The sequence below is a fragment of the Propithecus coquereli genome, unplaced genomic scaffold (assembly GCF_000956105.1).
Source record: "Propithecus coquereli isolate 6110/MARCELLA unplaced genomic scaffold, Pcoq_1.0 Scaffold126, whole genome shotgun sequence".
In the NCBI taxonomy this organism is placed as follows: domain Eukaryota; kingdom Metazoa; phylum Chordata; class Mammalia; order Primates; family Indriidae; genus Propithecus; species Propithecus coquereli.
The window spans coordinates 638,599-650,805 of NW_012136747.1; the positions used below are offsets into that span (position 1 = coordinate 638,599).

The following is a 12,207-nucleotide window of genomic DNA, read 5'->3' on the forward strand; positions in this document are numbered from 1 at the left end:
GTAGTGGGTTGGAGAGAGGTCAGGTGAATACAGCGATCAGGCAAAACTTTGTAGCACAATTCCTTCAACTTTTGAAGCGTTGGTTACACAACGTGCGGTTGGGCGTTGTCGTGGAGAATTGGGCCCTTTCTGTTGACCAATGCCAGCTCCAGGCGTTGCAGTTTTCGGTGCATCTCACTGATTTGCTGAGCATACTTCTCAGAGGTAACAGTTTCTCTGGGATTCAGAAAGCTGTAGTGGATCAGACCGGCAACAGACCACCAAACAGTGACCATGACCTTTTTTTGGTGCAAGTTTGGTTTTGTGAAGTGCTTTGGAGCTTCTTCTTGGTCCAGTCACTGAACTGGTCATCACCGGTTGTCATATAAAATCCACCTTTTGTCACATGTCACAACCTGATTGAGAAATGGTTCATTGTTGCATACGAGAAGACACTTCAAAACGATGATTTTTTTGATTTTCTGTCAGCTCAGGAGGCACCCACTCATCGAGCTTTTTCACCTTTCCGATTTGCTTCCAAAGCCAAACAACCATAGAATGGTTGACATTGAGTTCTTCGGCACCTTCTCGTGCAGTTGTAAGAGGATCAGCTTCAATGACTGCTCTCAATTGGTCTTTGTCAATTTCCGATGGCCGGCCACTGTGCTCCTCGTCTTCAAGGCTCTCGTCTCCTTTGCACAACTGGCTGAACCACCCCTGCACTGTACATTCGTTAGCAGTTCCTGGGCCAAAGGCGTTGTTGATGTTGCCAGTTGTCTCCGCTGCTTTACAACCCATTTTGAACTCGAATAAGAAAATCACTTGAATTTGCTTTTTGTCTAACATGATTTCCATAGTCTAAAATAAATATAAAATAAACAGCAAGTAATAAGTCGTTAGCAAAAAAACATAAAGTGAGAAATGCACATTAAAATGATGTATAACATAACCACGTTTATTTAAGAATGTATTCCAGTCTCAAACGGCAATTACTTTTGCACCAACCTAATAAAGCTTCAGGGAGATAAACACTTGACTTGGCCTTGTCAGCCGCCGGCATGCTGCTCAGATTAAACAGAAGTTCCAGGGTGAACTCAGCAGGGAGGGCTCCACTCCTTGACTTCAGTGGTCAGAGTCTGCTCGCCCGTCCCTTTTGTTAGCGGTAGCCTCCTGGCCCCTGGTTTTATTTGCCATCCAGGGTTTGGTTTTCTACATGGCAGGCTTGCTCAGGGCCCCTTAGCCCGCTGTCCCAACCCCGTAACACAGAGACAGTTTAGGACATCAGCACTTCAGGACAAGCTCCTCAGAGGCTGGCTCCTGTCTCCTTTCAGAGGCTCAAGGGATGCAGGGTGGGGGGTGCTGGAGGTCTGAGCGGGCTGGGGCTGAGAGCCGAGATGGGCAGGGAGCAGGACTGGGAGGGCCCTGGCTGGAATGCAGGATGCTGTTGTGTTGGCCCTGGTCTGCCGTCACCCACCCCGTGTCCTAGAAAGTCTGCTCCTCCCAGGAAGGGGGTGCACAGGCGAGGATCGGGCAGTTGTAACAGTGCCGACAGCCAGGCTCTCTGAGGAGTCCACACTTTGAACAGCCAGGAGGGTGTTCAGGTCATCTGGGTCTGTAGGTGGGCACGGGGAGCCTGAGGTCTGCTGGAAGACAAGGGAGAGTGCTGGGTGGACGTTGTGGATGGATGTGGCTTCCAACAAATGAACCTCTGGCTTTCTCTCCCTTGACACCTGTTGCCTAGGAGTGGTCTGCAGACCTGAATCGAACTCTCAGCCGGAGAGAGAAGAAGAAGACTGCTGATGGTGTCACCCTGACAGGCATCAACCAGACAGGCGACCAATCTCTGCAGAACAAGCCCAGCAGGTGAGTGAGGGCAGCCTCATTCCATGCCGTAGGAGGGGTCCTCCGAGTTATCTGCGTGGTCCTGGGACAGCCCCAGCATGGACAGCTGGCAGATTCTCCAGTGGTGCAGAGACTGCCACGGACTCCTTTCCAGAAGCTTCCTGGGCTCCTGGGCTCTGCGGGCAATGGCCCAAGGGCATCTCCGGGAAGGATCATCTTCCCTCAGTGCCAGAGCTGCTGAAAGATCCAAAGTGGCAGCCTTTGCCATGAGTGCACATCAGGCCCAAGCGAGGGGGGAGCTTATGTCAGGGCTGGTCATTCGTGTCCCCAGTTGTGGCGCTGCCCTGCACGGACGTGGCAGGTGGAAGCGCACTATCACTGGTTCCCTCAGGCGGTTCAGGTTCTGGGAAACTTTGTGCTTGTCTTCCATGTTGTTTGCAGGCGCCAGCTGAGGGAGGGCCAGGAAAGGACTGAGAGTATCGGTTATTTCTGACTTAGTTGGTGGCTGAAAATGAGTTGTGGGTATAAGGGATGATCCCATGGTCATTAAAGCCTTCTAGAGAGTGTGTGCTAGAGTAGGCCTGCCCTGTAGGGCCTGCCCAGAGGCTTCCGTGCCACACTCAGTAATAGTCACCTGTGGCTGGGACTTCCTAAGAAGGCTCAGCCCAGGTTCCCATGGCCGTCTTGTAGCCCCAGCAGACGTGGCCATTTGTCATCTAGCTGCCATGCACACTGTTTTAGCAGTAAGCGCCTGTCCCAGAGATCAGGCTAGCACCTGTGTGCCTGGGCAGGGTGGGGAGGGTGAGACACTGCCTCAGCGGAGACCCTGGGGGCTCAGGCTGGCTGGGGCTGCTGCACTAGCTCAGCTGCCCACCACCAACCCCTCTCACAGACGTCTGCTGGAGAAAGGTGCTGGGAGGGAGGAGGGCCTGGTGGTTCCAGACACATGGCCTGAATGTCAGGCGCCAGCAGGCTTCGATGCAGTGTCCCTCACCAGGCTAAAGCTGATGAGGCAGTTGCTGGCCACTGAGTCACTCTGGTGGCATTTGAGGCATTACCATGCCTCCCTCCTCAGCTCAGGGCTGGGGGATGGTCAGACTGAGCTGTCCCTCCAGCATTCTGGGTGCTGCTCCCTGAAGCTGTGGACTCGAGGCAGGGGGTGGTGCTGCCCAGGGACGCCCGGGCCATTGGGCCGGGCACTGGCTGGGGTGCCAAGTCCATCTCGTCGTGGCCTCCTTATAGCACTGAGTGCCCTGCAGCCCCTTCAGCCCATCTCCCGGCCCTCGGGCAGGGCTTGGCTCAGGTCTCTGTGGCCTTCACTCTGGGCCTGGCACACAGTAGGCAGTTGACAGCATTGCACGAATGGATTTTCTCTCTGGAGCACAAAAGGAATCCTTTTTTCGACTAGAACTAGAAAGTATTGTGCAGCAGGCTTTAGCCCTGACTTTGGAAGCTCCAGCCCAAGTAGGACAGGGGACTGGCCGCTGAACCCTACCATAGTCAAGAGGAGGGGCTCAGGAGCACCCGCCTGCACATCAGCGGCTCAGGAGACCCCTGCCCACAGCGTGGGAACGAGGGCTGGGAGAAGCCCTGAACCTGGAACCTGCTTTTGCTCCCACTCTGGCCGTTGCCCCCCAGCCCAGCGCCCCTGCTCTGGAGTGACTGCCTCCAGATGCAAGGAGGGAGATGGAATCCTGTTCTCTCTCAGACACGTTAAGCGGGTTTCACAGCCTGACTGTTGCCACATGCTTTACTAAATAACCTTTCTATTGAAACAACATAGTCCTCCTCCAGTCAGATGAGGAGCTGATCCGTCCTTGAGATCATGCACCTGGGAGTCACCAGAACCCTCCACAGGCCCCCGCTGTGCTGGGGTCCCCTGAAAGCTCTCTCTCTCCCCGTAGCAACCTTAGTGTCCCGAGCAACCCTGCGCAGTCCGCGCAGTCACAGTCCAGCTACAACCCCTTCGAGGATGAGGACGACACGGGCAGCACCGTCAGTGAGAAGGAGGACATTAAGACCAAAAAGTTGGTGAACAAATGCTTCCCTCTGGCTCCCACCTCGCTCGCTCTGTCTCTCCTCTCTCTGTCCAGGGCTCTGGCCCCAGGTCTTCCCCATCAGCATTCAGCAGTGCATGAGGCCCTGGAGGAGGCGGGCTCCTGGCACACTGCACACCTGGCCTGGCCTGCTGGTGGACAGCCTCTGGCATCTCCATTTCTCGGGGTGGGCACAACTAACAATCTTTGGTTGCTTTTTCTCTGTCCCCCATTAACCCTTCAAGGCCCGGGCACCACCACCACAGGAAGACAGACAGGCGTCCTGCTGGGGACCTGCAGGAGTGGGGCCCCCATGTCTGCCTCTGGGGCACTGGTGTGGGCCACCACCAGCCGCCTGCCTGTGCCTACTGGTGGCTCAGGTTGAATGTGGATGGCATGAATTCTGGCCAGGGCCTGGCTCCACCCATGCTGGAGAGAGCTGTGCGCTTTCGGAAGGAGCCCTCAGCCTCGCACCTCACCGCTCCTCGCCCTCCTCTCACAGGGGCGGAGGCTCTGGGTGAGGGCTCATGCCCCCTGCCAGCCCCTGCTGAGAGTCCTGTGTCAACCCCTTTCTTGCAGTGTGAGCAGCTACGAGAAGACCCAGAGCTACCCCACTGACTGGTCAGATGACGAGTCCAACAACCCCTTCTCCTCCACGGATGCCAACGGGGATTCAAACCCGTTCGACGAGGACACCACTTCAGGGATGGAAGTGCGAGTCCGGGCCCTTTATGACTACGAGGGCCAGGAGCATGACGAGCTAAGCTTCAAAGCTGGTAGGTGGGCTCCCGCCCGCGCCTGGGGATGAGGGCATCCAACCTGCTGGGGGAGGTTTGCATTGTTTTCTAAGCCTGGTAGAGTTCCTGCTAGTTTCTCGGGCGAGTCCTCACTGCTGGCCCCACCGCTCCCCGATTTCAAAAGCAGCAGGTGCTCGACACCAGAACTCAGGAAACAGTGAGGCACCTTGTGCCTTCGTCCAGACACCCACGTGCGCTGGGGCTGGGAACAGGGCACAGGCCGGTCACAACCTTTCCGCAGGGGTCCCAGCTGCCAGAGGCGCCCCCAGCACTCGATGCGCCCCTGGGCCAGGCGGAGCCTCATCTCAGGCAGCACCTTTCAGATGTTCTTTCTGCAGCCACATGTGTACACACCTGCCCACACTCACCTGTGTCACCATAGCAGAAACCGTGGTTTTACACAATAGTCTGGGTCCTTCCTGTGTGCTCTGCCGGTGGAGATTTTCTATCTGATGCCCTTTTATAAAAAAAAAAAAAAAAAAAAAACTGGTTACAGTTTACCAAAATGGGCTGCAGCCTTCAGTGTGAAAGCACTTAGAGCTGTCTAAGGAGGCTGGAGGGGCCTAGGGCCAGAGCAGGCCACAGCAACCCAAGTTCCCTACTACCTTGTCCCCTCCTCGATGCCATCCCACAGCCAGCAGCCACCCCTCCAGGAACAGGGGTGCTGGTCCAGAACTCACAGGCTGAGGCGTGCCCCTGCCCCTAGGCTATACCCCAGGGACAACTGCCTCACCCCTGCTCGGCTGGGGGTGGGGCTGTGCCCAAAGGCCAGCCTCCTGACCCAGCCTTTAGCCGCTTCCCCTGCGTGCCCAGTGGTCCCTGCCAGCTGTCCCCAGATACTTGCCTCCAGGGGCGGTCATCACATTCCTCTGGCCAGTCTTAGAAATTTTGTTACTGCCTTTAAGCCATCTTTGGCCAGTTTTCTGATATCTTTGGTTGGGGTTATTACCCCTGACTTTGTTGGTTTGTTTTTAATTTCTAATTCTTTTTCAATCTTATTCAATCTATTATATTTGACAGTAATTTTATAGGTTTAAAATGTTTCCTCCAGCAAATTGTCAAAAGCAAACGGATTGAAATGAACATTTCTAACTACCAGTTCACATTTGCATAACTCGAGAGGTTTCCTGTCTGTTTTGTCCGTTTTCTGTGTTACTTCACTTCTTTACGATGGAAAATGAGCTCTCAGCCAGTGCGGCTTGTCTCCCAGCTTTCTCGGTGCCCTGGATGCTGGCCGCCTCTCTGGGTCTCGTGTGCTGGTGGAGCCCTTCCTGGGTGGACTTCCCACCTCGTGGTGGCCTCACATGGAGGGCCTCATCCTAGCCCCTGAAGCCTGCAGTGGGGCCTGTGGGCGCAGCAGCCCAAGAGGCAGGGCAAGAGAAACATTAGGGGCCCTTGTGGCGGAAGGATGGGAGAAGATGGCAGTTCCCGGTGGCCACTAATGCTTCTAAGTCAGATTTGTAGGACAACGGGTCTGGCGGTAGCAGCAGGATGAGTCGGTGTTTACATGTCTGCACCATTCCGTTCATGTTTTAACCCGTAATTCTCACAGCACCCGCAGTCCACGGACAAGGGGAGCAGAAGCAGTTGGCCCGGGTCTCCCAGTGGTGAGTGGCGGCTCTGGGATTTGAGCCTGAGCAGTCCCAGGGGCACCAGGAGCCCCAGGTGTTGGCCCCGCAGCATCGTGACCAGTATCGCTGCCACTTCTGGGAGAAGTTGCTAAACCAGGCACACCTGCCTGCCTGGGGACAACTGTATCTGCTTCTGAACCGTGGACCCATGCCAGGGAGACACAGAGCCGCAAACTTAACCGTGAAGGCAGAACAGCATGGGAGACTACAAATTTCCACTAGTGGCTTCTTCCTGAGGAGGTCTGAGCCAGCAGGTCCCCATAGCCTTCTCTGTCGTTAGTCACCAGCCAAAAGCACACAGGCCCTTAATGGGCAAACGCCAGACCCGGGACCCTGCCCTGGTGCCACTTCCCCCATCACTGCCCGGATCACTTTTTTTTTTAAATAAGTATTTATTTATTTTTGAGACAGAATCTCGCTCTGTCACCCCGGGTAGAGTACAGTGGCATCATTATAGCTCACTGCAACCTCAAACTCCTGGGCTCAAGCGATCCTCCTGCCGCAGCCTCCCGAGTAGCTGGGACTATAGGCATGCGCCACCATGCCCGGCTAATTTTTCTATTTTTGGTAGAGGGTCTTACTCTTGCTCAGGCTGGTCTCGAACCCCTGAACATAAGCAGTCCTCCCACCTTGGCCTCCCAGAGTGCTAGGATTACAGGCAGAGCCACCGCACCCGGCCAACAATTTTGATCTTGTCCCTGTCTCCTTGAGAGACTGGTGTCTATCTGTTCCTCTCATATCTGTATGTCCTTTACCCAAAGTAGGGGCTCCTTCAAGTTTGAACAAACAAAAGATAAACCACACTAACATGTATAGCCATCGGAGATTCCAGAACAGTGCCAGTGGCTTCCACCTCACAGAGTTGGGAGGGATTGACACATGTCATCTTGTCTAAGCCCTGAGCCACGTGCAATTATGGCTGTCAGATGTGGTCCCTGCCCCTCACACAGCCTGGCATCTGGCAGTGGGGAAAGATTAACAAGGGCACAGTGACCACGGTGGCAGGTGCCGGGCAAGATACAAGAAGAGCAGAGAGGGGGCCCAGGCAGGGAGGACGGCAGTGGAGAGCCGGGGTGCGAGGGAGGGGCGCAGGCCTGGGAAGGATGCCTCCCCGGCCAGACGCAGGCTGGAGGACACACGCCCACAGCATTTCACTCTGCAGTCTCTGTGGGAGCCATGGCAGCAACCGAGAGCTGCTTGCTCTGGGATCACTGTGTGGGACTGTCCTCTCCAGGTCTCTCAGAGGCCATGTGACCAAAGAGGCAGCTTAAAATGCAGTTTACCCCAGGCACAGTGGCTCACAACAGTAATCCCAATGACTTGAGGCAGGAGGATTACTTCAGCCCAGGAGTTCAAGACCGGCCTGGGCAACATAGCGAGAACCCGTCTCAAAAAAAAGCAAAATTAAGAAAATGTATTCGGGCATTGGGGCATGCACCTGTAGTCCCAGCTACTGAAGAGGCTGAGGTGGGAGGATCACTTGAGACCAGGAGTTCAAGGCTATAGTGACCTACGATCATGCCATGCACTCCACGGTGGACAATAGAGTAAGACCTCGTCTCTAAAAAAGGAAGGTGGGAAATGCAGTTTAGTAGAGAACTGACAGGCCCTTTCCCTGCCCTCAAGAGGATGCCTGCCCCTCCACCCGGGGCAGAGACCCTCTGGCCCCGAATCACGTGAGGGCAGCTCTCCAACGCATGGTCGGTGTCACCCGCCCTCTCACCAAGACCTCTCCCTCTTGTGTACAGGGGATGAGCTGACCAAGATGGAGGATGAAGATGAGCAAGGCTGGTGCAAGGGACGCTTGGACAATGGACAGGTTGGCCTGTACCCAGCGAATTACGTCGAGACAATCCAGTGACGGGCTGTAGGGCAGGCCGGCAGAGGGACGGAGGTGGTGGGCCCAGGAGCTCCAGTGCCTCCAGCCGGCCATGTGGGCGTCCACTCGTGTTCCTGCAGAAGATGAAGGTTCCGTTGTTCTTGGCTTCATGGTGTCCCTGGCAGGCGGACGAGCTGGTCACTTCACCAGGGACTCGGCATCTTTCCAAGTGCAGCTGGAGGATCTGAGCGCAGGAAGACACGGAACAGCAGAGAAGGAGCCGGCCCTGCCGCCGCCCGCCGCGTTCGCTGGCTTATCGTGGATCTGTACGCTCTTGACCTTGTCTCCTCTCCTCCGAGTCAATGGGTTACGCTGATTCTAGTTCACTGATCACTTTCTCTGGCGAGTCCCGTCACTTGCAACTTAAATGAACAAACTTACATGCCATTCTCTGAGTAAAGATTTTGAGGTTTTTAATTTAAAGCCTGTGTACAGTTATACTTTTTTTATACCTGTTCTTCCATTCATTCGTACTTAAATTACGGCACAGATGGACATACACCAGTCTTGAAGAATTGCTATCTCCGGTTCCGTGCTGCGCTGTTAACCAGCCGCGCCACGGTGCAGGGTAAGCTGCGGGAGGTGACGCTCACGACAGGTGACGTTTGCCGTGGCAGACTGTCGTGGAAAGGTGGGTGCACGTCACAACCTCCTACCGTGCACACCCTCTGTGCATCCGGGCGTCTGAACGCAAGTGTCAGATACAGCCGTAGGTCGTACTCCCAAAGTCGCCATGTTTAAAAATCGTCACTCTAATCTTGCTTAAAACTTTACTCTTTTATAAATTAACAGTCTTATCAGTGATTTGGAAGGTTAAAAAGTAAGAAGGCTAACTTTTCAAGCAAACACATCTGTCTCTGTGCATATCTGTGTATATTGTTTGTGTCCAGAGAATCTAAAAAGCTTGTCTACTGTTTTAATGAGATTTGACAGCTTTTGACAGTGGGTTTCATTTGTAGACTGCGTGAAGTCTGCGGCGTCCAGGCACAGGCCTGGCTGGCCAGCTGGACCTACTCCCAGGCGCAGACATGGGCGCTGGGCCCCTCTGGCGGGGAGACCGCTGGAGGAAGACTCGGCCTTGCCGGCGTCACCCTTAGTTCCGTAGCGGAACACTGTGAAAACGCCGTGTCTTCGCAGCGTCGCACCCTTCACGGTCATCTGTATTCCTTGTGGGCAAACAAAGCTGGATCTCACCCACGGCACAGCCTCTCTGAATGTCCTTCGTCACCAGAGAGCCGAGGGTGCTGTGGCCAGAGCTGCACTGTGGTCACGTGGCAGGCGGGGGGGTTGGGGAGATTTTATTTTCTGTAACGCAGACGCGGTGCCACTCCTGCCACCTCCACGAGCTATGCATTTCCGCCCTTTCCGGTGAGCGCGACGTCTTGCTTGGAAAGTGGATGTGTGTCTGTGTCTGTCATGAAAACTTACCAGCAGAAATCCTCATTCCTATGCTACAGATTTACCAAAAATTATCAAGGCTTCGAGTTTAGTTCCTTTAAATGTATAGTATTTTAGGAAAAAGCAATAAACAGTTGATCTTGTGCATGTGGAAGTCCCTGTGCTGTGCATCTGCCCTCGTGCTCACGTCACCTGGTGGACACGTCCTCCTCGGGGTTCACCAGCTTCGGAGCCGGGCAAGGTCCAGGGCACAGGACCCCTGCCCGAGGGGCCATGTCCCACTGCCCCTGCCAAACCGGAGACTGGGGATTTGAGGCACCTGAGCCCCTTGCGGCTCGCCTCTCTGGAGACCTGCTGCCGTAGGCCCTGGGCTTCCCCACAGTGTGGGCAGGGGCTGGCGCTTCCCTCCCCCAGGCCCAGACAGCAGGATGAAGCGGTGTCACCCGGAGCACGTTTTGTTCCTGAGCACTTGCTGTGCGCCAGGCCTGGGCCTCCACCTTTTACTCACATTATGTGCAAAGAACACGTCTCCAAACAGCCCCCCGGGGGGGCGGGCCAGTCTCCCATTTCCATTTTCCAGAGGAGGAAATAGGCTCCAAGAGCCGGCTCTACCCAAGGAGTCCCAGCTAGTCCCAGGCGCTGAGCGGGGTCCCTGAGGAACACTCCATCCCCACTGGGGTGAACCGGGGAAGAAGGCTTGGCTCGGCTGCCCTGGCCAGTTAGCAGAGGGGGAGAGACGAGACGTGGCGGCTGCCGTGGCCACCTCACCAAGCCCTGGTCAGGCTGCCGAGGAAAGCACCCCGTCTGGACATGGGGCCCTCGGGAGCCAGCAGGAGTGAGGCAGGCAGCTGCCCTGCAGTGTGGCTTTGCCCCAGCTCAGCAAGGGCAGGGGTGAATCTTTGCCGTCCAGACTCCTTGTCTGATGGAGGCAGGTGCCCCGCTCTCCCAGCTTCTGAGGAGCAGCGGGCCGCCCACCGCCCAAGGCAGACTCCAGCCCCGGCCCCTGCCAGCCCAGGCTGCGGAGAGGGGCAGAAGGGAGGGGCCAGAAGCAGGCTCTGGGGACCCCTGGGCCTGAGCTGCTGTCCAGGCCCTGCAGGCAGCTCCAGCCACGGGAGACTGCGGCCACGTGCTGGGCCAGGCCTGCTGGGCTGGATGAAGCAACCTCCACTCTGCGAGGCCCTCGCTCACAGCCCCCGGACCTCCTAACTGTCCTCCCGCCCCTCCTGCCCTGCCCTCAGGGGCCAGTTTGGGGGCCTCAACTTGTTCCTCTGGGCCCGGTTTCCCCAGGCAGGAGCAATGCCTGCCTTCCCTGCTGGGGGGATACAGTAAGGGGGTGAAGGCCACAGGCACTCAGGAGGCATCATTGTCACGACTGAGTGACACCGCAGGCTGGGGGCCGGGACACTCCGCCATCCTTGGCTGTCCCTCCTGTGCCCTCCATGCTGGGCCACCAAGACCTCTTGGCCCCTTGTTCCTTCCACAGCCACTGCCCTGATCAACGCTGCCACCAACCATCCCCAGGGCCCTTGAGGTGACTCTAGGGGGGCTGTTGGTGAGCCCCAGTGCCCTCTCCTGGGCAGAAGCTCCATGGGGCCGGGAGGTGGGTATTTCATCAACCCTCCCCAGCCCCCTGCCCCCGGTAATGCCAGGAGGGTGGGCAAGTGCAGCCGAGTGACCCAGACGTGGGTCTGGCTCTGCCGCAGCCTGAGCGAAAACTGGGTCTTTGGATGTCCCTGCAGACGGAGGACAGGGCTGGCCTCTGCGACCTGGGCTTCGAGGCAGGACCCTGATCCCCCAAACACGCGAGTCCCCTCCCGGCCTCGCCTGGCCTCACTGGGTAACGGCCAGGGGGACCTGCTCACAAGCCCTCAGGATAGCCATGGGGTGGGGTTGAGAAGGGCCCCTGTGGACCACCTGACCAAGCTCCTCCTAGTTCATGGGGAAACTGAGGCCAAGTGAGGGGAGGAATGACTTGCCCACAGGCAGAGCAGTGGGTGTAGGAGCCCAGCAAGGCCTGACCCCCGAGCAGCCCTCCCGGCAGGGGACCAGCCCGCTCTCTCCTGGTTTGTCCACGGGGCGGTCATTCATTCACCACGCAACTACTGAGCGCCCGCCGGGAGACTGGTGCCAGGACAGACGTGAAGAAGAGCCAGTGCTTGCCCTTAGGGAACCGCTTCACGCTCAGAGAGGGACTCAAGTCATTCTGACACCAAGTGGGGACAGCCAGCAAGGAGGGGGCAGGGCTGTCCGCTGAGAGTGTGCATAGTGGGTTCTGGAAAGGTCTCACAATATCAGGGCAAACGAATGCCTCCCAACTCAGGCCCCAGGGCCCGAAGGGGCAGAACACTGCTTGGTCCTTGAGCTGTTTCCCTCATGTCCAGAGACCCCGGAGTCCCCACCTGGGTAGGAGGTCAGGCTGGACCACAGACGAATGGAAGAGGACCTCAGCCCCCGTGAGACCTGAGGCCCAAGCAAGTGCCGGAACTTCACTGCTGCAAAGTGGGGGCAGTCACTGAGGATGACTTGCAGGGGTGTCCAGAAGCCAAGCCCCAGCCAGGTGGGCTCCCTGGCGGAGGTGCCCTGTACACGACCTTTCCTCCCCCACCCCTTTCACAAGCCATTTTCTCCCCAGTGTGGTGGCCCCC

At 56.8% G+C, this 12,207-nt stretch overlaps 1 protein-coding gene across 3 annotated transcripts in view; it reads left to right on the forward strand.

Moving 5' to 3' along the window:
* PACSIN2 (protein kinase C and casein kinase substrate in neurons 2) overlaps nucleotides 1-9,716 on the forward strand; it is a 101,288-nt gene extending 91,572 nt beyond the window's left edge. For 2 of the 3 annotated variants that reach the window (XM_012638103.1, XM_012638106.1), the window contains exons 8-11: nucleotides 1,721-1,842; nucleotides 3,726-3,848; nucleotides 4,437-4,633; nucleotides 8,034-8,738. In XM_012638103.1, coding sequence (XP_012493557.1) covers nucleotides 1,721-1,842; nucleotides 3,726-3,848; nucleotides 4,437-4,633; nucleotides 8,034-8,146 — 555 coding nt within the window. In that variant the 3' untranslated portion in view covers nucleotides 8,147-8,738. Of the gene's footprint in view, nucleotides 1-1,720; nucleotides 1,843-3,725; nucleotides 3,849-4,436; nucleotides 4,634-8,033 lie in introns of all 3 variants that reach the window. The other variant, XM_012638104.1, reaches the window with a different exon arrangement.
* Nucleotides 9,717-12,207: the final 2,491 nt, after the last annotated feature.